The sequence below is a fragment of the Diospyros lotus genome, chromosome 10 (genome assembly GCF_014633365.1).
Source record: "Diospyros lotus cultivar Yz01 chromosome 10, ASM1463336v1, whole genome shotgun sequence".
Taxonomy (NCBI): Eukaryota; Viridiplantae; Streptophyta; class Magnoliopsida; order Ericales; family Ebenaceae; genus Diospyros; species Diospyros lotus.
This window is the reverse complement of record NC_068347.1, coordinates 23,110,258-23,136,242: the sequence shown is the minus strand read 5'-3', so window position 1 is coordinate 23,136,242 and position 25,985 is coordinate 23,110,258. Positions and strand designations below refer to the sequence as shown.

Here is a 25,985-nt window from a genome sequence, read left to right as displayed (position 1 = left end):
ACTGTACGAAATTCAATGCATGTGTAAATAACTGTTTGGACAACCATAATAAACCAAGCCATAGGGATGAACATTCACAGTAAACCATTCACATGTCACTTAAAGTCTTTTCGGGTAGAACCACTTACAAGTCAAAACAAAGTTGGAGGCGAACACTCACCTTTGGCGATATTTCGGTACGCCTCGATTTACGTGCCTGCCTCGATTTGCGTGCCTTCTTCGATCTTCGCACGAGTCACTTCGTCTCAACCCTCAAGGCACCCTAATCATCACATTTATCCAACAATTATAATTTTCCTTAATTTTCTCATATTTTTCCTATTTTTCTCCCATTTTCTTCTCTAATAATCCAAAATAAATATCTATACGACTATTTTCTCAAATATTTTTACATAATAATTTATAATTTAATTTTCTTAAAATAAATAAAAAAATTTCGAAATTACCTGAAGTCTCACGCGCCCTCACGCGCGGGCGCGTGGCTGACTGGTTTGAACTGGCGCGTGGCAGTCACGCGCGGGTCGTCTTCTACCTTTAGCCGGCCGCCGGGGGTTGCTCCGATCGCCTTGAAACCGGTACCCCCCGGAAGCCCTTGAGAATTTGATCCTATCCCCACCAAAATCAGGCCAAAAGGCCATCGGAAAGTGGCCCAAATGGCCGGTTGCAGGTCCGGCTAGGCGGACCGCCTCAAACCCTCGGCCGAACTCGAAACCCCCTCAAACCTACTCCAAAACGCCTCAAATCGATCCCAAAATGATCCTTGTCTCCCAGAGACCAAAAGCCCTCTATCAAAGCTCCAAAAATCGCTCAAAAACGAGCTCGATTTGGTGCTTCCTTCTCGGCCGAACCCTTGGCTATTTATAGCCAAAATCCGCCCCCACGTGGTTGATCTCCGGCTAAGCCTTCTTCCCCACGCCTCCTAGGCCACCCTAGGCCACTCCCTGACGACCCTAGGCTGCCCAAATAGCCGGAAAATCAGGCCAAAATCTCGGCCAAATCTGCCATGTATGTGCGAAATTTCTGAAAATTACAGTTAGGCCCCCATGAAATTTTGTTTTACATTTTGGTCCTTATCCTCAAGCCCCCGATCTTTCTAACATTCTCACTATGACCCTTAAGATTAGTATTTCTCATTTCTCCCTTGAATCTTTCGAAAAATTTCCGTTTAGACCTTCCTCGGGCAATTTTAGAAAATTACACTTAGGCCCGACTGATTTATTTGACCTCAAATCCGCTCGATTCAACCTGAAACCACTTAAGGGTTGTTCTATACATCGAATACTAGTCCTTGATACCCTCCTTTGACTTTTTGGACATCGTTTATAACAATTCGGTAATACGACCTAATTGGCAGCTGTATTTTTGCTGTACCGAAAACTGTTCCCGATCTCATTTCTTTCATCACTAAAAATCATAATTTTAATTGCTCGTCGATACTATACCATTTTCCTTGGCTATCTAGGGTCCGAGGTACTCCCTCTGATTAATTCGGTCGTCCAAAACTGTGTTAGTGTGCCTTATAGTCTTATTTTTCCCAAAATTCCAATTATGCCCTTTATCAAACATCATTTTTATCCTCAAAATTATTCTCGGGTGTTACAGATACCACCTGACGCAGCGTGTAGCGCGTGTGTGAAAAAAACACACCAAAATAAACCCTTGAAAGAGCAAACTTCAATGGCCGAATCTTGGCTTTCAATAAGACGTAAAAACAAGACTGTTTTGCTAAGAAAACCCAAATAGGTTGCTGAAATTTGATTAAGGAAAACTTGATTACAAACTCTAGATCCTAGGCATATTTATAGTAGTTGGCTAATCCAAATTCATCTAATATTTGTAAACAAAATCCAACTAAAATCCTAATAGAAATAAATCATAATACAACATGAAGTAAAATCCTAAATCAAGTAGAAACATGAAATTGAATTCTAAATCAAGTAAAATTCTAAAAACTTAAGAAGTATTAAAATAAAATAAAATAAAATCTTAAATTAAGTAGAATTTTAAAACTTAAGAAATATTAAAATATTATTCCAGCATGGTCGGGTCGATTTTGGGTCGGGTCTTGATTGGTGACCGCATCAATATATCTATGTCGGATAACATAAATATTATTCGAGACAAATAATATATCATCCCTCTAATTTCAAAATTAATTATGAAACAGATTCTCTTAAATTTTTATAAATTTTAAAACTTAAAGCATATATGTATGTAATTAAAAGCCTAATAAATGAATTTTCAGATCCATACCAAACGGTCCACAATCCAAACAGCGCAGGAGATACGTCGACCGTACAGACATCATGCTTAATTGCTTCCTTCGATGACGCAGCCCTTAGCCAGCGGCATTTTCTCGGGAAAATCACTCAGAAAATTACTGTCCCCCTCCCCTCTCTCTCTCTCTCGCTTTCACACACGCAAGCGGGAAGCGGCTGTCACGAGAAATCAATGACAACAACGTACTCTTCCCAACCTGGAGGCGTTGTGATGCCTGAGTCTCGCCGTCAACGATGAAGACCACCGGCGACACTGCCCTCCAAGCCGCTGTCTCGTCCAAACCTCATAACCTAACTCCAGAGTCGGATCTTCCCCAGAGAGTGAAGACTCAGAAACCACCTCGGCGGAGAACTACCGACCGCGGATACTCCTCCGCCGGAGAGAGGTTGCACAAGGAAGGAAACAGAGCTCCAGCGGGAAAGCGGAGCAGGCCAGGGACCCCTGGCCTACGCTGGAAGTTCGGCGGCGGAGAAAAATGTGAAGAAATTTCGTTAAGTGAAGGGAGGCAGTTGCCGGCGAAGTTCGCCGGAAAAAGTAGCCGAAAGGTAAGGGAAGCTGTGGTTTCGTCTAGGAAGCTTGCGGCGGTGCTGTGGCGGGTTCAGCTGCCAGGTATGACTGTCGACGCCGGCCGCGGCAGCGAGAGGTCTACTCTGTCTGAGCACGGCAGGCTAGGGTTTAAGGTACATTTACATTCATGATCTGTCCTTGCAGTTTTCAATTGGATTCAAACAATTCAGACAAAAGCAAATTTAAGGTTTGATCGTTCTTTCTTGTGAATGCACTTCTCTGTATCTTCATCCATTCTTGATTCTTGAAGCTTCTCTCCTTTTTTTTTTTTACATGTTAATTGACAAGGAAATTGAAGCTGCTTTATTGCACTGATTTTGGATCTAAAGTGTAATTAGCCAGGAAAATAAATTAAGCGATAGCTATATTCTTTTGAGCTTTTGTGGTTCTTTAATGGAGAAAATAAATGTTTCTATATGCATGTACAAATGCAGACAATAATTTATGGGGAAATTCTATTTGCAGCCATGTAGTTTGCTCCTCACAGTCACATTTTGCTAAAATTTAGAATGACTAAAATAATCTAGAGTAAAAACCCATTTTTGCTCTTTATTTACAGCCACGGATCTGTTCTTCTCCGTTCATCATCGCTGGCGACTAGAGTCGCGGCTTGCTTCCTTAACAGCAGCCACAAAGGCTGCCGGTTGTCAAAAAAGAAGAAAGAGAGGAGATAGACGGCCATGGTGGCGACGAGGAGGAGCAGAAGACTGAGAGGCATCGGCCAAAACGGAACACAAACTGCCGGCCATGGCAGTGGCGAGAACCATCGATCGACGAGTCGAATGGACCTCCCCTGGCCGCAATGAATGCAGCCACCGGGGATTGGAACGAAAGGTCAAACAATGACGATCGTGACAGGGATCAGTTGCCATGTTGCCCATCCTCACTGTCAACATCAATGAATTGCTCGCGAGCCGCGACATGCATGGCTGCCCATTCACGTCGGAGACGATGCGATGAAGACAAAAAATAGATCGAAATACAACCATGGAGTAAAAGAACAATGGCCAATGCATCCAAATCCTGGGATTCGGATGTGTAAATACGTATCCGAACCCTAGAGTTGGCAAATGGGTTGGGCTGCCCATGGGCCCGCCCGCCTCCCAACCCAGCCCGGCTCGATACCGTAGCAAACGGGTCGTGCCGGGCTAGTGCTTTGTGGCCCGCGGCCCGGCTCGACCCACCAAAGTGGCTCGGCCTAGCCCGCCTTGGCCCGTTTATTAAGGACCATAGGGTCGGGCCGGGCCCCCATTTCCCGGCCCGACTCGACCCGACCCGCCTCCCTCATGAGCCAAATTTGGCCCGACCCACAAAATGGATGGGCCAAGCGGGATGCGGGCCGGGCCGACCTGCCCATTTGCCAACTCTACCGAACCACTGGGTTCAAAAAGCTTATGGCTTTGCCTTAATATACAATATATTTTGGCAACTGATTGTGACATTGTGTATGTTCATTTTTCCATTAAATTAAATATCATATTATTCGAACCCCAGGATTCGAATGTGTCAAAATGCAATACGCTGCATTTGGTGTGATATATATATATAGTTTCCATATATATATGTATATAGTCTGCAATTGGTGTGATATATAGATATATATATATATCTTTTTCTGGTGTGATATATATATAGTCTACAATTGGTGTGATATATGTAGTTTCCATATATATGAAGTTACCAGAAACACAATTTCATTTCGAATAACATTATTCAAGAATTCAACAAGAAAAAAAAAAAACTCACAAAACTCTTGAACTCTAGAGTTAGGGAACCTAGAGTTGGGAGAAATCCAATTATCCCAAACTCGTGGATTCAGGAGAATACAATTATCTTGAACCCATGGGTTTGGGAAAATTGCATTTTCTCGAATCCATGGGTTCAAGAAAATTGGTTTGTCCTGAACCCATTGGTTCAAGAGAATTGAAGTTCGAGAAAAAACCAAATTTGGGTTCGAAAAAATTGGTTTCTCCAGAACCCATGGGTTCAGAGTTCTCCCGCATTCAAGTCATCAGCGTGATTGACGATTCTCGAGCTGCTATGGTGGCAATTCTCGATCCTTTCGCTGCTTGTTGCCGTCTTCTCCATGTGGGTCTTGCCATGGCCATCGATTTCTTGCCTTCTCTTGTTCGATTTTGCTGTCATGATGGGCAGCCGCGTTCATCGCGACCAATTGATGTCCTTTCGAGTTGCCGACGACCGCTATGGTGGCAACTCTCTGCCTTCCGCTTGTTGCCGTCTTCTCCATGTGGTTGTGTGCACGCGATAGTATTTTTGGAAAATAATACCTACAAAGAATAATAAGGGTGGCTACGAAGAGCAAGTGTAGAATTTTACTAAAAAGTGAGTGTGGAGAGTAAAAGAAATGGCAACAAATAGAATTTCCCTAATTTATGTCCTTTTCTTTCTTTTCCTTTCCCAATCCTCTTTTTTAGAATAGCATTAATGTTATGATTGCTAAAAGAAAAAGGATAAGAAAAGGAAATGATTGAATACACATTTGTCAAAAGATTTTTCTATTTCTGTATATGCTCATGAATCGTAGTGGAGAAATCCAAGTTGCAAACATTGCAGTAGAGTTGATTATTTCATGTTGGATTCTCATGTTGATGATTGATACCATTTTATATCTTTTTTTCACATCTATTTGTAAGTATGTTGCCTTCCAAAAGTGTTGGAATTTTAGAGACATTGGTAGCTATGAAGTTAACAAACAAAAGCTGTAGAAAGAAAAAACATGAATGTGAAGATTGTAACCTCATTATTTTTATTCATATCATCATGCCTTTAAATAGGCAATACATGTCAACTGAATAACAAGAAAATAGGATTTATTGCTGGACTTAAATTTAAAAAAAACGAAATTATCTCAACCCACTAAATCAGTAAACAAAATCAAAGACCCAATCATAATTGACAATTTTGACCCAATCAACCCACTAAATCAGCAACTTTGAATCAATATTCAACATTCCTCCTTGATTCAAAGTTGCAAAACTTCAACTTTTTATGGAGCACTTCTCTTCACTTCTTGATGCACTTCTCATCACAATCAATACTTCCTTCACATGTTGAAAAAAAACTCAATTCAGTTTCATGGAGCACTTCTCTCCAAAAAATTCTTCTTGGTGCACTTCTCACCAACTAGAAGAGCGTTTCCTCTTCAATTGCCCCTTCAACCGCCTTCACTGTATTTGCTTGTTCTTTCATGTTAAATTTACAATCCTTTTTTAAATGCCCAAATCTTTTACACTAGAAGCATTGAGGCTTCCCCTTGTGCCAACAATCTTTCTCTTCATGACCAGGCTTTTTGCAATGGTCACATTCTGGAATTTTTCCTTTCTTCTTTGACGATAAACTCTTGGCAAGATAAGCTCCCTCCACCGTCTTTTCACTTTCTTCATTTCTCATAATCCTTCTTTGCTCCTGAGCTTGCAAGGCTCCGATTAATTCTGCCAATGTAATTTGGCTAATGTCCCTTGAATCTTCAAGAGAGGAGATTTTTGCCTCAAACCTCTCAGGTAGGCTTATCAAGACTTTCTCAACGATTCTGCTGTCAGGTAGCTCTTCTCCCATAAGTCTAATTCTATTTACCACCATCATTAGTTTTTCAGAGAACTCTTGGATTGTATCCTTTTCATTCATTCTAAGAATCTCAAAATTTCTTTTGAGATTCAGCACTTGTATTCTCTTCGTTCTAGCATTCCCTTGATATAGCTCTTTCAATACATCCCATGCTTCTTTAGCCGTTTCACAAGCCATGATTCTTGAGAAAATTGATTCGGAGACAGCAGCGTGTAATTGAGATAAAGCCTTCGGAGCTTTAGCTTCTGCTTCTTCATGAGCTCTGATTTGATTGAGCGTAGGATTGTTGCCAAGCGGAGGTATCTCCCTTTCACTTTCGACCCATTGCCATAAACTGAGACCTCTCAAATGAGCTTTCATTTTGATAGCCCATACTTGATAATTTTCTCCATAAAAAACTGGTGGTGAAAGAGATGATGTGTTGGTGGAAGCCATAGAAATAAAGAAGGCATTGATGGGTTCTTTCTCACAGGCCTCTTAAGATCATTGAATGCCCTGATACCACTGTTAGAATTTCAGAGACATTGATAGCTATGAAGTTAACGAACAAAAACTGTAGAAAGAAAAAATATAAATGTGAAAGCTGTAACCTCATTATTTTTATTCATATCATCATGCCTTTAAATAGGCAATACAAGTCAATTGAATAACAAGAAAATAGGATTTATTGCTGGACTTAAATTTAAAAAAAATGAAATTATCTCAACCCACTAAATCAGTAAACAGAATCAAAGACCCAATCATAACTGACAATTTTGACCCAATCAATCCACTAAATCAATTTTGATAATTTCATGTTGGATTCTCATGTTGATGATTGATACCATTTTCATATCTTTTTTTCACATCTATCTGTAAGTACGTTGCCTTCCAAAAGTTACAGTCTGCTGCTCAAACTCTTTATTGGGTAGGATTGGTTTTGGGATCAAGATGGTTATTTTTTTCACTTTTCAGTTTTATCTTCTCTGCAGCATGGAGAAAGCCATATTGGGGTGGCTTTTCTCAGTCATCTCAAGGCCCATGCTTATAGTTCTTGTAACGCAAAGGATCTAACGCAGAGTCCTCGTTCGGTCTTTGATCCAAGGAGCAGGCAGTTTCTCAAGGTCCGTTGCTTCTTTATGGACCTTTATATTAGCAATAATTATTTGTGATAAGATGAACGGGAAGCTGCTGGAGTTTGGATTATAGTATAAGTTGGTACTACACAAGATACAACGCTTATAAACTCTTGATCATGAGGACTTAGTTATTGATGGGTGCTAGCATTAGCCAACGATGATGAGGATATGTGATTGTGTTATACAAACAGATGTGGTGGGATCCACATGAACTTTTTGCACCTATGGCTGGCATGTAATCTCATATGTCTATTGCCTAGTTAAAGTTAATCTCATATATCCCGATGCTAGCATAGCTCCTAGTTAAAGTTAATTAGATAATTGTTGTCACGTAAATGGTCTTTTATATTTAATCCTAACTGTATTATCTATTGAAAGTATCAAAACATTGACCTTTTGGGATGAAAGAAATAGGACAATTGAAAGAATGGAGGGATGAAGCTGTTCTTCAATGTTCAAATTGTGAGATGTGTATAACAGTAGTCAGAAAGCATTTTTATTCTCCATTTTTAGTTTAAGTATCTCTCTTGATGTGGCTTTCAAGTTATTTTGTAAAATTTCCCCTTGTCCTCGTTTTTCTACTAAATTTGAAACATGTCATGAATTGCAGTTTGAACCTGTGGTTCAATTTTCGATCTTTGCCATGGAGGGGGCAACAAAATGGAACCCTGCCTGCCTGAAAGCATCAGATGAGGTCGGATGGATTTATTGTCACTCGAGCAAACATCAACGGCAATTAAGTGCTGACCCTACAATATCTGCACTTGAGGTAGAACTTGCAAGAACTCAAGCTTGTATTCACAAGCTTGAGACTGAGAGAGAGGCCTCAAAAAAGAAACTTGAACACTTCTTAAAGAACCTTAGTGAGGAAAAGGCCACATGGCAGAGTAGAGAACGTGAGAAAATCTGTGCTGTTTTTAATGACATGAATGCTGACTTGAGCCAGGAGAGAAAAACACTTAAGAGGCTGGAAATTGTGAATTCCAAGCTGGTCAGTGAGCTGGCAGATTCCAAGTTATTGATGAAACGTTATATGAAGGATTATGAGAGAGAGTGGAAGGCTAGGGAGTTAATAGAGGAAGTATGCTACGAGCTAGCAGAGGAAGTCAGAGAAGATAAGGCTGAAGTAGAAGCATTGAAGAGGGAGTGCATGAAACTCTGTGAGGAAGTGGAAGAGGAGAGGAAGATGTTGCAGATAGCTGAGGTGTGGCGTGAAGAGCGGGTTCATATGAAGTTCGTTGATGCAAAGATAGCACTTGATGAGAAGTATTCTCAGATGAATAAGCTGGTAGCAGATCTAGAGACTTTCCTGAGTTCGAAAGGTGCCATCCCTGATGCAGAGGAGATGAGAAAAGCAGAGTTCCTTAGCCGAACTGCTATTTCGGTCAATATTAAAGGATGCAAGGAATTTTTAAATGAGCTTGAAGATTTTAATTTCGATGATGGCCGTGAGAGGGACATTGGACCATGTGTTGAACTCAGTCCCGGCATCCTTGCCTCTGAGGTTCATGCCATGAGCTCCAAAGTCAACATGTTCAATAAAGATGGTAAGCAGACACATTCTAGTGCACATTTGGATCAGAATGGTGAAGAAGAAGAAGAAGATGGGAGCGGGTGGGAAACTGTGAGCCAACCCGAGGATCAAGGATCAAGTTATTCACTTGAAGGGAGTGACAATCCATCTGTTATTGAGATTCATCATGGCGGTAATGCATCAGGGAGTCGAGCAGAATGGGAAGAAAACGCATGCAACAAGACACCAATTACAGAAACTCGTGAAGTTGGGCGAGTGCCAAAGACATATTTGAAGAAGGCATTATCCATGCCCTGGTTTTCAGGCTCAGGCTCAGGCCCAAATGATGGTGAAAACTATAGGATAATGTCAGCGGAAGGGATTAATGGAGGCAGGCTGTCTTCTTGTAGCAGCAGCATTTCCCCAGATGGGGGCTCAAGTAAAAGTAGGCTTAGTTCTTCTTCAGATTGGTGCTCGGTGGAGTCTGGAGGCGTCAAGGGGGGTACTACGCACGAGAGAAGTTCGAAGACGAAGCTTTTGGAGGGTAGGACAAAGCCAAAAAATCGAATTGAAGCAAGCAAGCACTTAACTTGAGCAGCGGAAGAGGTAGGTGGGGAGCAGCTGGATGATGACTGACTACTGACTCCTGACTACTGTTGTGGTGGTGGTGTTTCATCCGCAAGGGAGGAGTATTTGTATTTCCACACTGCATGCCGCCAGTTGCTAGTTGCCAATAAATATAATGCTCAATGAATGATCTTTGAATTTAGGTTTTACTTTGTATTCTACTGGGACTGATGGCTGTATCATTCATTCATGCATGCTATGGGAATTGGGTCCAATCTTTATATTATATAATAATATGCTTCTTTGTACCCACCCTTGTCTTGTTTCCAATCTTGAATGAGTGAGTGAGTTGGAATAAAAGTGAAAAATTGCCCAAAAAGTGTTTCTGCAAGCTGCTTTCCGTTTCTATGCCCTTCTTACCACTCACTAACATATCCAACCATTTTTATATAATTATTAAGTAAATTATATTGTTAATATATACTATGCAATCAAAGGACAGACTCAATTTTCAGTTTCCTAACTTAAAATATGAACTAAATGCAAAAATCTGAAAAAAGACAATAAAAACCCACACAAGAAAACTGGCATTAATAAATTCAAATATTTCCTTAATATAATCCTACGGAAGCTGTCTCACTTGAGATCCTATAAATTATTAATTATTAAAACATCTATTCCCATTGGAGGTCCAAGAGGATATAAGTGGCAGACCTTTTTTTTTTAATTTTAAGGGCCAGTCATATGTCTCGGTATTTTCCAAGTCCTTATGGCTTTACTAGTACATGAGCTTCTTTATTTAGATACCTTGTTTTGTAAAGTTATATGATTAATATTTAAAAAAAAATGGCTTTATATGATCAAGTGAGGAGCTGCACAATAAAATTACCAACCACCTGACAATATATATGGTTGGATTGGCTATGGTTTCTATTAGAATGTGAATCCTAAATGAAGCTATTAAATTGAGTCTATATTTTTGAGGGATCTAATAATTAGGTATATATGCTTTTCATATTAAATATTAAGAATTAAATTTTTTAAACATGAAATAAAAAAAATGCAATATTAGGTTGAAAATGAATTAATTGATGTATATCATAAATTTGGTATCCTTCGTCATCAATCAACCTATAATCTTTGGATGATTGTCCTTGTGCGATTTTTGGTGCCTGTATTCTCGATTACACTAGGAAAGATAAATTGCAAGTTGAATTTTTGGCCCTTGCATAGGGCGGGAATCAAACTCGTAACCCACTAGATTGACACTGACATATTACTCATTTAACTTATCGACTTTTGTGCTAATACAACGTATAGTCCTCAAACAATGAATTATTGGGCAGATGATGATGTACCAATTGTAGCAATACAATTCAAACGAAGGCTACATTCTACAAGAACAAACAGAATATAAAAGACAAAACTGAAAACCTAATATATATATATATATATATGAAAAGAACCTAAGAAACAAGGGGAAGTCCCACAGACAAATCAGAATTCCAAATAAGAGAGGGAGGGAGCACGAGTAGTAGCAGTGGTAAGACTTAACAAAACAAAAGCAGCTTTTACAGTGAGGGTCAGAACTCAGGAGAAAAGGAAAGGAAACAATAATCTGCAAGGCAGGAAGGACATGGATGCTTGGATTGATTTGTCCCAATCTAAATACAGAAATTTTCGCAGAGCTGAGAGAAGATAAATCATCGTTGCTACCAACTTTCTGAAAATCGAATCCGAGAGCTTCACGTTTTAATGGTTAAATTGGGATCCCAAACGATCAACTTGTTATATACTTTTTTTAAAATAAAATAAATATATTAATTAAATTATGATATTAAAATTTTTAAAAATAAAATTTATTTTAGTACATGTTAAGTGGCATTAGTTATCTTATAATTAGAAATATTTCATAATATTATTAATACAATCTTATTATGAAAGTAAACATTAACACCATTTAAATAGTAGACATCACTTCTATTTTAACAATCAAATTTATGTGTCACAAATTGTTTGTGAAATCTTTGTGTGGATATAACATTTCCCTATATATATATACCTAAACTTAATGGAAGACCCATCAAAGAATAGAGGCACAGTTGTATCCAACCCAATTTACCAAATAATATCCTTCCACTTCCAGATATGAATAAAATAACACCACAGTTCTTCTTCAGCAAATCCAGTTTCTTCAGGCTTGGCCTTTTCATCCCCCCACTTCAGTTTCCAATAAGATCAAACATTGGCCAAACTACAGAGATTAAGAGAGGGGGGTGGAAATGTCTGAGAAATTCATCAAAAAAAAATTTGTTCCTGTTCTATATTTTTCTATATATCCATATCATCTATATTCTTGAAAGTTGACATGACCTGTTGCTTGTGCATGCTCCGCTGCCTCCTGCAAATTTTCAGTAGGTAAATCTTGAGCAAATTTGGGAAGAACGCAGAGAAATATGACATCAATATGGTAAAGAATTGGTGAAAGCGAACCTTTTGGCCAACAACTCCAATCTGGCAGACCCCACATCGCAAACTGAAGTTGGCAGTGTCGGTGTAACTCCTTTTCCTAAACGGGACCAAAACAAAAATTGGTACATATGATGAGGACACCCACCAACCATACGAACCATAAGTAGTATTTTAACTTAAGCATTCATTAATTAGACACCAGGCTATCCTTCAATTAAGAAAAAGGGCAATCCAGTGGACGATGTTACACCACATTATCACAGAATGCAGAGTTGACAATAATCAATAGTCATACTTAGATGGAGACAAAGGGCCAAACTAACCACGAGGAGAAAATCAAAACAACGCACCAGGTAATCCGATATCATAGCCTCAAAGCAAGTTAAACTAACATTACCAAACCCCAAATTGTTTTAAAACTAAAAATATATATAGTATCTCAGAGACTCAGAGAGAGAGATGGGATTTAAGTCCTCTGGAGTAGGCCCAAACTATCAATTGAGCTTTATCATATTCCCCAAGCGTCAGAGATCAGACCTTGCATATCATGCCAAGCAGCTGAAGAACAAAGCTCAAGATTGGCCAGGAAAGTTATGACATTTTCTTATACAAAAGGTTAAGTTCCAAGCTTTAGGTATTTCACTCGATACTTTTACAACAAAAGCATAACAAGTGTTTTTCCTTGTAAAGATCTTACGTCAATGGGAATTTTGGTAACTGAATCCACCTATACGTCTTCATGGCTCTGTAAAACTCTACTGCAGTTAAAAACACCAACTGCATTGAAGGTGTCTTAAGTAATTATAATAATAAATTCCTGATAGGACGAGGAGATCTCTTCAATAAAAGATATTGTCAGAGAACATAAACAGTGATTTGTCATGAAAAAATTAATTCATTAAACAGTTGCCCTGAGATACAATGTACATAGAGAACAGAGATTAAAACATTAAAAAATGACAAGATAAAGTAGGTTAATATTTTCTCTGTTCAACCAATCACAAAGAGGGGAAGGAATGGCAAGCAGTTAGCTTATAGTATGTTAGTATTCCCTTTTTCAGCAGTAGAAAATATAGTAATGTTAACAATGCACAGAGGATATGACCAAATTACGGAGAAATCTGAACTCCATAAACATCTAGAAAGCTTGCTATATTTGAGGTTGTGCCCAAGCACAACTTCCCATAAGCTAAACATACTTAAGAGGCTCCATATCTAGTTAAAATGGCTATTCATCCTATAGTGTGAATGATTTTAATCAAACACAAACCCAAAGTGTAACTGACAGAAAAATATAAAAAAACACACAGCATTGCAATATAGAGGATCATGAACAAACATACCATCCACATATTCAAATGACACATACCAGATTGATGAAATTGCTAGGAAATACAAGAATCCACATCATGATAATAGGCGAGTTGCCTAACTCTTTCAGCAGATGAATTTTTCAAGGTCTAAGGAAGTTCTGAATATTTCAGGTCAATTTGTATCTTCAAAAGTGACTCTTTTTACTCAATAGCAGTGTTTGTGTTTATTTATTAGAAGAAGACTGAAGAGCAAATAATTGTGTAATATTACTCATCCATGTCAAAATTTCTACCTTTGTTGCTCCCTAGCAAGGCTGAGAGCCAGCCTTTCAGCTGGCCCAATAGTTCCATCCTTCTGAACAGAAAATATTGTCTGATCAAATTCCTCTGGAGCTCCATCAGCAGGAGACATCTGCAGTACAAAACAAGAAATCAAGAATGCATAAAAAAAAAAAGTCTCTCCACAACTGGAAATGATTCAAGATCATGACTGTACAACCTCTAGGGATGGTAACAGGGCAGGGATGGGGTGTGGCAGCCCTCCCCATCCCTAACCCCTGACCCATACCATGATGGGGAAACAAAATTGAATCCCATCCCCGCCCCCAACAAGGATGGGGATCCCTGTTCCCCAGAAAAAAAAACAATTTTTTTTATATTGATTATTTTACAATAATAAATAAAAAACTTACAATCTATTAAAAAAATTGATAATCTAAAAGCAAGCAAACTTGTTATTTTATATATTATCAAAAATAAAAACCATAATTAAAACATATATGATTATATATATATATATATTATAAGGCGGGGGAGGGTGGAGGAGCGGGGCGGGGATTAATAATTCCATCCCTGCCTCATCCCCATAAAACTTATCAGGGATTTGCCCTGTCCTGCCCCAACCCCCTGTCAGAGGTTGGCATCGCCCCAATCGGGGCAGGCTGGGGCAAGGCAGGTTCCCCATGGGGGTGGTGTTTTTTGCCATCCCTAATCATGAGCACAACAGGTGAAACAAGTAGATGTTTGTAAAATCTACTGCAGATACCATTGTTGGCCCATCCTTGTGATCTGAATCTTAATCTAAAAGTGTGTTATAACTTATATACCTACCTGAAAATAGCTTTTCTCGAAGTTAAAACAACTATGATACCCATTGGATCATTAAGACATAAAAGGTACCTGAGATGAAATCCAGTACAACCTACTCATAGAGGTAGGCAAAGACTAAAGCATAAACACTATTCAATATCCCTCCAAAATAACATCAGCATATTCATATTTATGCGTGTGCACACAGGCACATGCAGAGAGAGAGAGAAAGAGAACATACAGCCAGAGCATCATAATGAAGGCCATCATAAATTAGCATAACCCTTTCACAATAGTTCTTTCCCTGTTTCACAGTAACCCCAAGGAAATGGGTATTAAAAATACAAATCATAAAAGTTTGCAAGATCAAGATAAATGACACCACATCACCAATACTACCTGTCCATACAGATCACATCTTGTGGTTTGGATATCATATGCAGCAATTTCACGTCCATAATACTCTGCTAATATTGCAAGCTCAATGGCACCTTCACAAGGTAAAATACATGAAAAGATTAGCAGAATAATCCTAAGAACTTGCCTAAACACCATACTTAGCTTATTTGGTCAAATAAATATCTCTAGAAACCCAAAGAAGTGAAGCTAAAATACTGGTTATCTCCTCAGAGGGAAAAAGAAAGGACGTTGTCAAATAAATACATTAATGGGGATAACCTATAAGAACAAAGGGGTACACAATAACAAAATCCATATACCAACAAACTAGTGACAAGAGAAAAGAAAACATAAGCACTGAGAGAGAGAGAGAGAGAGAGAGAGAGAGAGCTTAAACCGGAGCCTCTCTTTCTCTTTGTTTCTTTACTGTTGGTGATTTCGTAGAAAAAAGAAGCCACAAAAATACATGTCTGTGTTGCAAACTGAAAAACCATTCCGTATGTATTTGCTTTGATAGTTATTTGTTCACAGCCAAACTGCTAATGTTATCAACATACACCAGAACAGGGGCATCCAACAATGGAGCAAATAGATGCAGGAATGTGAAACACCATAATAAGAGTGCAATCTCCACACAAACATAAGAGATCACGGCTGTGCATTTATGATCTTACAAAAGTTGGGACATACCAAACTGTTGACCTAATTCATTTCTATATGATTTTAGGTGAAATGATTACTTAAATACATAAGGTATGTTAATATCAAAATTCAACCTTGATGTCCACAATAGCTAAATAGTGTGATAAACAAAAAAATACAAGTCAAGGCAAAATGTGTATACACAGCACAAAGTTCACAAAAGTTAAATGAGTCACAAGAAAAAGGTAATTATTCATTTTCATTGTAAGTTGCTTTAAAAATCATAGCTCTTTTTTATTGTCCTCAAAAATAATAAAAAAAAATCTACTTGATTTAGGTAGAATGGTTCCTCAAATACACAGGGAATGTTATATATCTAAATTCAAACTTGATGATTCCAATATTCATTTGGATTGGCAGGGTATTAGTATTGTTAAGATATGATTTTTATATAGTATCTCTACAATATAGAAACCATATATCTTGTTAAGATATGATTTATATAATAGTATCTCTACAATATAGTAACCACATATCTTGAGATATATAGAATAAATGTAGGATATATTATTTCCTCTTTTAATAGTTTAAGTTCATGTATATAAAGGCTGTAAATACCATTCAACAGTGAATGGAAATACATTGTTCTACCATAGGGTATCAGAGCCATAACCCTAGCCCTAACCCTAGTTAAGTTAGGTTAGATGCAACAGAAGCCACCGTCCAACCGTCGTCAGCCCTATCTCAATTGTCGACCCTTGCAACTGCCGCCAGCATTGCCTGTCATTGGCTTTGTCCCTACCACCGACCATCCTCGCATGCCTCACCAAGATTGCATGGTTAGTCTCTTCAACAACCAATCATCCTTGCTGATTGCCAGTCGCCCTCACCAGTTGTCGTCACCATGTCAGATTGCCAATTGTCAGTCATCCTCGACGAATCTGAATCATCGTTTGTAACCAACCACCCTTCATCGCACAACCAATCTACTCAAGCTCGTCGTCCTAGCAACCCAAATTCCAGCAACCTAATCCAACCCCAATTCCAGTGACCCAGATCCAACCCAGATTCTGACAAGTCAGATCCGCTGACCCAAATCCTACTGTCTTGCGCAATATCCTTGTCACCAACTATCTTTCACGCATCTCAAATCTAATCTCCATCCATGGTAGCCAAGACCAACCCAGTCACCGAGATCCTAGTCACCATTACTGTCCCGCATTTTTTCGAGACACCTATTATTACCATGGAAAAACTAAATGGCCAAAATTATTCCACCTAGTCTTCTGCTTGAGACATATATTTTCTTGGTCAAAGACTCAAGGATCAATTGACTAAGATAGTTGTTGATATTCCTACAAACCATCAACCAACATGGACAAAAGTGGATGCCCAATTATTATGTTTGTTGTGGTAGACAATTGAACTTAATGCCCATTTTTTGCACTCTTCGTGCATGCATTGCCCTCTGGAATCGTGTTTGTGAGTTGTATGCTAGTGACATAACTTGTATATATGATGTTATTGGTGCATTATTTCATCTGCAACAGAATGAGTCAAACATGACATTTGGATAAGTTCCACGATTACTGAATTTAATGAGTTCATGCCATTTGATGCAAATATCAAAAAGCAACAAGAGCAGCAGAATCAGATGTTTACTGCTCTCTGCCTTCAAGGCGTTAGTTCAAAGCTTCAGCCTATCAAAACATAAATTCTAGGGAGTACCTCTCTTATGCCCTTGACGAAGGTCTTTGCCAGATTACTTCGCACTTCTTCCTCGATTGTTGATCGTGGTGGTTCAATCCCTGGAGAACAGTCTACTCTTGCCACAACTCAAATTGGATCCCATTTTAATCGCAAAGGTAATGGAGGGGGTCGTCTTCGTGGTGGATGTGGTCAATCTCAGTCCCAATGTACCTACTGTAATCATATTAGTCACGTCAAGGACACTTGTTACGACCTTCATGGTCACCACCTCGCACAACCAACACAACTCAAGTTGTTAGTGACAGTTCAGAGATCCAAGTTCTACCAATGGTGCCCACGATAAAACCAGTGGCTCCCCTTCAGTGATTATCTCAAAAGAAGAGTGCGCTCAGTTCTTTTAGTTCCACGTTGCACAATAAGCTACTTTATCTATTGCATCGTTTGCCCACACTAGTAATCCCATAGTCTATTTCACCCAATCCTCTTCTCTCGACCCATGGATTTTTTATTCAGGTGCTACCGACAACATATCTAGTAATATTTCTCTGTTTCTAGTATCCATAGCTCGAGGTCTTTACCTATTGTTACACTAGCTAATGGTTCCCAAGCCTCAATGAAGAGTATTGGGAGTGCAAAACCCCTTCCTACATTGCCCTTGTCATCTATTTTGCATTTACCAAAATGTGTCAACTTATACTACTCCATAACCTTTTTGTCTAATTCTATCTAGGATCGAAGGACCAAAAGGATGATTGGCATAAGTCGTGAATCTTGAGGATTATACCACTTGTCTCCATCTACTCCACCTGTAATTTGCACTACTACTACTTCACCGCTACAAGATCATGTTCGTCTAGGGCACCCATCTCTTTGCAGTTTGAAGAAGATGGTACCATATTTGTCCAATCTTTCATAATTAGAGTGTGGGTCATGTCAACTTGATAAACACAGTCGTAGTCACTTTCTCAATCGAGTCAATAAGTGTGTTAGCTCTCCTTTTTTACTTGTTCATTTTGATGTTTAGGGGCCTAGTCATGTTTCTTCAAAACAAGGGTTTCATTATTTTATTACCTTTATTGATGATTTTTCACGAACTACTAGGGTATATCTAATGAAAAATCGATCTAAGTTATTTTTCACCTTCACTACTTTTTTGTGCTGAAATTTCCACCCAATTTAATGTGACCCTTCATTCCCTTCGTAGTGATAATGCACTCGATACCCATCTGCCCCCTTTTAATCATACATGGCATCTAAAGGGATTCTTCACCAAACTTCTTGTCCTACCCCCCCTTCCCCAAAAGCAAAATGGGGTTGTTGAATGGAAGAATCATCATCACATTGAGAATACACGCATGCTGCTCCTACTGATGCATATTCCCTTTCAATATTAGGTTGATGCTGTTTGGACGACATGTTATCTCATTAATCAGATGCCATCCTTTGTCCTTGCCAACCAAATCCCTCATTATATCCTTTTTCCTCAATCTAACTTATATTATTTTCCACTACTTGGGTGTACCTATTTTGTCCATCAACTTGCTCCTAACTGTGATAACTTGTCTACTTGATCTCTTAAGTGTGTTTTCCTTGGTTATTCTCATATTTAAAAAGGATATCGATGTTACTCCCCTGAGTTGTCTTGATATGTTATCTTTGTTGAGGTCACTTTCTTTGAGTCCACCCCTTCCCTCAATCCATTAAATCTCTGAGACGGTGTTCGTTAGTTTACCACTACCTATTCCCCCTTTTTTATCTTTCATCTCCATCTTCCTCCTCCTCTCAGCTCGATTGCCTAGATCTTCAAACATACCAACGTCATTCTCAACTTGTGGACCCATCAACAAAGCCAATAATAGATGCATGATGCATCCACGGAGATTGCAGCTAATCTTAATGGACCATTGCCTTCACCCTCCATGCCAATTAGCCTGCCTCCTCTGGTTCCTTTCCTATCTTAACCTACCCATTGCCCTTCTTAGAGGTACTCATCGTTGTATTACCTAACATCCCACCTCAAACTTTATTAGTTATCACTCATTGTCCCCAAGCTATCATGTCTTTGTTTCTTCTTTGTCTTTGGTTTCTATTCCTAACAATGTTACATAGGCTCTTTCTCATCCAGGGTGGCACGATGTAATGGTTGAAGAAATGTCTACCTTACATTCTAATGGGACTTGGGACTTAGTACCTCTTCCTCTAGGTAAGTCCACTATTGGTTGTCGCCAGATTTATACTATCAAGGTTGGACCCAATAGTTGTGTCGATCATCTTAAGGCCTAACTTGTTGCTAAATGCTACACTCAGATTTTTGGGCTTGACTATGAGGGCACCTTTCTCTTAGGGCCAACATCTCATCTATTCAGTTGTTCCTGTCTTTAGCTACCAAGTACAACTAGCCTTTCCATCAACTCAATATCAAGAATGCCTTTCTCAACTGGCCCCTAGCTTTATTGCTCAAGGGGAGTCTGAGCAGGTATGTCATTTACAGAAATCCCTTTATGGCCTTAAACAATCTCCTTGAACTTCATTTGGAAGGTTTAGTTTAGTTGTCATGAAGTTTCGGTTAAGTTAAAGTGGAGTTGATCATTCAGTTTTTTATCACTCCAAATCTAATTGTCACATTCTTCTAGTGGTGTATACGGACGGCATTGTTATCACTGGGGATGATGATTTGGGCATCACTAAGTGAAAACTCATCTCCAGCAACACTTTCAAACCAAGGATATGAATCACATGAAATATTTTTTGAGTATTGAAAGGCACGATCAAAGACTGGTATCTACATCTCTCAAAGAAAATGTGCATTGGATATGCTTGAAGAAATAGGGATGCTCGGATGCAAGCCATTAGATACTCCTACAGATCAAAATATCAAGTTGTTATCAGGACAGGGGAAGCCAATTTCTGACCCTAGGCACTATCATCGATTAGTTGGCAAACTCAACTACCTTACAGTTACTTGTCCTAATATTTCATTTGTTGTTAGTATAGTAAGTTAATTTTTGGATTCATCTTGTGACAACCACTAGGACGCAATGATCTATATCTTTCGATATATTAAAGATGCCCATGGTCATGGTATATTGTATAAGGATCATGGTCATAGTCAAATTGTGGGGTACACCGACACTGATTGGGCAGAGGCTGAATATAAAAGCATTGACATCGGGATATTGTGTATCTATTGATGGCAACCTAGTCTCTAGGAAAGGTAAGAAACAAAGCATTGCCACCAGATCTAGCGCAAAGGCTGAATATAAAAGCTATGGCCATAGAAACATGTGAGTTGATATGGTTGAAACAACTAGTTGGGGAGTTGGAAGCAATTCAGATCAAGTCTATGCAATTAATGTGTGATGATCAGGTTGCAATATATATTGCCTCTAACCTCGTGTTCAATGAAAAAACCAAACACATTGAAATTGACTATCACTTTATCGGATAAAAGTTGCTTTCTAGAGATATTGTCACAGCCTTTGTGGGTTCTCATGATTAATTAGCTTATTTGTTCACTAAGTCTCTCAAAAGTCTTCGTGTGAGCTACATATGCACCAAACTAGGCATGTTCAACATCTATGCTCCAGCTTGAAAAGGAGTGTTAAGATATGATTTGTATATAGTATCTATGATACAGTAACTATATATCTTGAGATACATAGAATATATGTAGGATATATATAGAATATATGTAGGATATATTGTTTCCTTTTTTAGTAGTCTAAGTTCATATATATATATATATAAAGGTTGTGCATACCATTCAACCATGAATGGAAATATATTGTTCTATCACAAGTATCAACTAATAAATCTCATATTCAAACCGTGAAAGCATGTTCACATCATAGTAGCAGAAGGAATCTTATAATGCGGCTGTCACTCCACAAATTCAGCAGTTTTTATAACACATGTTGAAAAGAATCAAAACAGGAGAACAAAATACCTTCACACCCCCTCTTCTAAATGCTTGAATTAGGCGATATGGTAGCACTATGATATGCATAGCCATAACAAAGAAAAGAAGAGTATACAAATGGGGTATATATACAAGAATTCTTCTACAACATCTCCTAAAAAATAGGAAAATTGAGTATCTTTAAAGGATAAAGTTTATCACTAAAGCTGGACTTATCACTTGAAATCAACTGCCTCCTTTTTCTTAGGAGTAACTCTTTATCAGTTTAATTTTTTGAATCTTCCCTTATCTCCAACCAACCTTATCTCTTGGTCTCATCCATATTCAAATTTATCTCCAACCAACCTTATCTCTTGGTCTTATCTGTATTCAAACTTTTTGATTTGATATTCCAACACATATACACACAGACACATACATAGACATACACATATATATACATGAAAACACACATATATTAATGATTTATGCATATAGCTAGCTGTCACTTTTTGAGGTGAAAAGAAAATAGTCACAGCGAAACCAGTGATTTCCATAACAGTTATATGAAAGATTGAGCAAGACACAGAAGGCAAGCACTACTGAGGAAGTCCACATATGTTTTGATAAATTATATAATGAACTCCGATCAATAAGATACAAGTTGAAACGCACCCCCCCACTTCTCTGGGTCAAGGATCCAAGCACAATATTCTTCATTTGGCTTTCCTAGGAATGCTTTGGAGTATTGTGCCGGATCACTAGCCACTGTTGCAGCTATAACCTACAAAAGCCAAAAAGGGGTAGGAAAATACAAACCTAAGCAACAGAAGGAAACAGTATTGCATTGATTCAGCGTATAAGGTAGAAAAGGTGGATGCCATTACAAACAGGTATCATGTGAACATATGTTATGTATAAACATACACATAAAGAAAATGACTAAAAATATTGGAAACATAAGAAAATTCTGGAAACAAAACCTAAAACTATATAAATATCATGCAAGTTCAATGATAAAATCTTATCAAAAAAATAATTAATTTGAAAGTAATTCAGACAAATCAATCTTATCAAGCACAAAATAAAATGTAGGTTCTAATAAAATTAAATTTACCAAATAATCAGAAATAATAATAACCGAAGGTCAAGCTGTTTCTAAAATTCAGGAAATTATTGTACAAACATTTACAATTTCTTTTTTTCACTTAAGAAAAACATGAATAAGGTTGGATAAAGTTAATGAATATAAAATACTCAAAGAGAAAAGGTTAAATAGTTAATGAGGAAAGGAGCTCATAAAAAATGATAGATTCAAGTAACAGAGTAGGAAAAAATAATGCACCGGTTATAATATCTATGAAAATAAGTTATTTATAATATCAAAGCAAGAGGACAAAGGACTTTAATTATGTTCATAATCAGTTTTTTTTACCTCTCTCTGAAAATAATTCAAGATCTCATTTGTTCTCAAATATTTTTTAATAGAAAAGTAAATATGGATGTATAATGTTCCATAAAGTTTTGTAAGTTTCAATATGTCTAGATTAGAACATTAGAGGTTGTTCAGTTATGGAAAATGATTTCTAGTTTTCAATCTCCAATTTTTTATAAAATTTTCTACTTTTCATTTTTCCAAATGTTAAAGTACAGAAACTAATTTCCAATCTAGAAAATTGGAATATATGTTCAAAAAAGAGAGAGATTTTTTCTTTTGTGTAACTTGTGTTAGAGAAGGACAAGGAGATGGAGATGATTTTGGGAAAATTTTGTGAAGAACCGCATTTTTGAAATCTCCAAATTAGTAAGGAAAATTTAGAAATCTATTTTCAGAAGTTTTCCAAGTTCAGTTTAATTTTGGAAAGTCCATTTCTATTTGGAATTTTTTTTGTATTTGAACAAGTTTTCTAATTTTTTATTTTATATGGAGTAGTTTCCAGAAATTTGGAACTGTTTTCAACAACTAAAGAGCTCCTTAGAGTTTTGATTTTCTACTATCACTACATGTTGATCTCCTAAGAAACAAAAATGATTTGGTCATTTTAATAGAAAAAAAAAATGATGTTTCGCCCCTTGACTGTATACATCACTAGCTTGAATTTCTGATGATTCCTTCCTATTATTCATTTTAAAAATCTCATCAAACTTCACCAAGAATTCTATTTGTAGTTTACCTGTTTCTACAAGCAAAGATAAGCCATGCAGAAAATCCAAGATATACTCCGAATAATCCAGTTGGTTTACAAACAGAATAATTGAATATTCAAGTTCTAAGAAAAGTATGTTAGATGGTAAAGTAATAAACAGGGTCCATATAGGCGCAATTTGCATAGAGAAATAATTACAACAATGACATGGATACAGTTGTCAAATCTGGCATGTTGTTTTAGTTCTTTGACATTTTCAGTAATAAATGTGGAAAAATCATGCCATATATAAAAAAAAAGAGTAGTTATCACATAAAGGCAAGTTGACATAACAAGTCCAGAATGGGTCTGGCAGTAGTTTTCAGTTCATTGGCACCAACTTCTCAATACAGGATCTCAGATGCCAACAGAAAAAATGTTAAATGGGTGAAATGTCATGTATTAAAAGTTAGCTCTAGATACATGCATTGTGGGGTTATTACCTGTCTCAATTCAGGAGCTTTAGTTTTGTCATGATCCATAACATACCTGCAAGTGAAGGAATAACAAGGAAACAGTTTAAAATCCCAATTTAATTATTGAAAAAGCATGCATTTTTAGAATTTGGAGAGCTGTACCCAACAGCATTGAACAGGCAGCTGTTATCTGACGGAATCACCCTCCTAACTACAGTACCTTCCATGATAGAAATACTATGTACCTGATCAAACATGCAATCCATTTTGCAACTTAATAATCTCATATAGATAAAAGGATCAGCCAAATGCACAAAGCTCCCACCACTGGGATATCTCAAGAGAAGCACACCAGAAGGCAAAACAACCTTAACTGATGCAAATGCCTGCCCTCATGGTCTAACTAAAACAGGAAACGCACTTGTGGGAAAATGAAATTTTAATGGTCGAACTAAGAATGTTAAATGGGAAAAGCGCTTGTAATTAGACTATGATTAAATTAAGAAAAAAGGGAAAGCAAAGAACAGAAAACAGGAAACTCTGGGATTTGAGAAATCAAACTTCGTGAACGAAACAGATCTGCCAAACCAACTAAACCTATGAGGCAATGCCCCCAACACGTACAAACTATCAAGGGATAAACAAACTACACGGATATTACAAAAGTTTCAGGGCGAAAGAGTGAATGGGAAAATTAAAGAACCAATTCAGATTAAAATAGAACAAGAGAGCAGAACCAGATTACGCCCAAAAGCCCACCCAAATTATCATACAGCTCCGTGAAAACAAAAGAAAGATCAAAATTACAACATTTCCGGTGAAGAAATCCGACAAGGAGCCCCAAAAAACACTAACCCTTACACAAGTAGCAAAAATGTAACCTATAATTGAGAAAGGAGGACGACACGCGGATAAGAACAATACCACCAGAAATTTTACAGATGAGAAATGTTGAAAGGAAGGCGCAGATCTGTGTTGTAGCCCGCACAAAGAAACGAATTGCTTTGAAGTAAAGACAAGTGCAAAAATAACAACAGTATAAAGAGAAAGAGGAGAAACAGACACTCAATTTGCTTGCTTTCTTGTTCGATCCTTCTTCGTATCTGTGTCGGGGAGAGAGAGAGAGAGAGAGAGAGAGAGAGAATTGGTTTGGCTGAGGGAGAGGCTCTGTTAAAAGGCGGGCGCCGCTTATTGCTGCATGTAGAAGCTGTCGCTTTCACACCGAGCAATTTTCCCCTGCATCCGAGTCCCCGATTGGAAGCCCTACGCCCAAACCGCCGAGTTTGGTTCGTCGCCGATTGGATTTGGAACTTGGAAGGAACTGTTCTTGGATTGGAATAAATGAGAAGAATTGGTATTTGTGGTGTATTAGTGTTAATTTCTGTTCTCTCTGATCTCATCTCATCTTTAAATTAAACGATTTTTTTTTTTTTTATTGACATGAGGTATTTGAGCTTTGCAATACTAATTTCTGAACTTCTCATTTGACACATGTTTGAATAAATCTTTGAATAAATCTAGACGTAGATAGAATTTATATATATTTAAAGATAGATATTTGATATAATTCATATGAAATTTATCTTTCAACTTTATTGTTATCTTCTAACAATAATTTTATATTTTAAATCTCCGCATTAATTCGAATCTCGATATTTTATATAAAATTTAAGTATTTTACTATTACATCATGCTCATACGAGCAAACTAAATGATATCTTGTATTAAGGTTTAGGAACTTGAGTGAGACAAAACATGAGTTCTTCATTCTATTTTAATTTTTTTGACAAAATCATTTTAGGTTAATTTTTTTTCTTTTTTTTACTTTTTGTATGCTGGTGAGAATTGAGGGGAGAGAGGAAAATAGTGACATATAAATTTTCTTATAATAAGAAAATAAAATTCATGCAATAAATTTATATATTTTGGATAAATTTATAAAATTATTCTTGAAATTTACTTAAATTGTATAGATTATTTTAATATTTTTAAAATTAATGCCTACGCCCTAAGTTTGATGATCATTAATTACTTTTATTTGTTGTTAATAAACGGTTCTTAATTATTTTTGGATCCTTAAAATGGTCTTCTTATTTTTTTCTTTATAATGAAAGAAAAACACAAAAAAATAAAAATAAAAGGATTACTATAGGTAGTGGTCAGTTGACCACCAGTACCATTGTCGTTGGTCATTATAGTTTCAATCATTCAAATTCATAAGTGTTTGTTT

General features: G+C 37.5%; 2 protein-coding genes across 4 annotated transcripts; one reads left to right on the top strand and one right to left on the bottom strand.

Annotated features, from left to right (window-relative positions):
• The first annotated feature begins 2,285 nt into the window (after positions 1-2,285).
• LOC127812005 (uncharacterized) lies at positions 2,286-10,013 on the top strand. 2 transcript variants are annotated; one of them, XM_052352249.1, is made up of 3 exons: positions 2,286-2,960; positions 7,404-7,535; positions 8,161-10,013. In XM_052352249.1, exons 1-3 carry the CDS (start codon positions 2,514-2,516, stop codon positions 9,655-9,657), a joined length of 2,076 nt encoding a protein of 691 aa, XP_052208209.1. In that variant the 5' UTR covers positions 2,286-2,513; the 3' UTR covers positions 9,658-10,013. The 2 variants fall into 2 exon arrangements, with proteins under 2 accessions (XP_052208209.1, XP_052208211.1); XM_052352251.1 differs by lacking the exon at positions 7,404-7,535 and having other exon boundaries at positions 2,287-2,960.
• Positions 10,014-11,747: 1,734 nt separating this feature from the next.
• LOC127812018 (OVARIAN TUMOR DOMAIN-containing deubiquitinating enzyme 2) lies at positions 11,748-25,123 on the bottom strand. Of its 2 annotated transcripts, XM_052352274.1 has the most exons (9): positions 24,819-25,123; positions 23,918-24,000; positions 23,783-23,828; positions 21,829-21,937; positions 14,904-14,995; positions 14,746-14,808; positions 13,709-13,827; positions 12,124-12,199; positions 11,748-12,031 (listed from the first exon to the last, which is right to left on the bottom strand). In XM_052352274.1, exons 2-9 carry the CDS (start codon positions 23,980-23,982, stop codon positions 11,975-11,977), a joined length of 627 nt encoding a protein of 208 aa, XP_052208234.1. In that variant the 5' UTR covers positions 23,983-24,000; positions 24,819-25,123; the 3' UTR covers positions 11,748-11,974. The 2 variants fall into 2 exon arrangements, with proteins under 2 accessions (XP_052208234.1, XP_052208236.1); XM_052352276.1 differs by lacking the exon at positions 23,918-24,000.
• Positions 25,124-25,985: the final 862 nt, after the last annotated feature.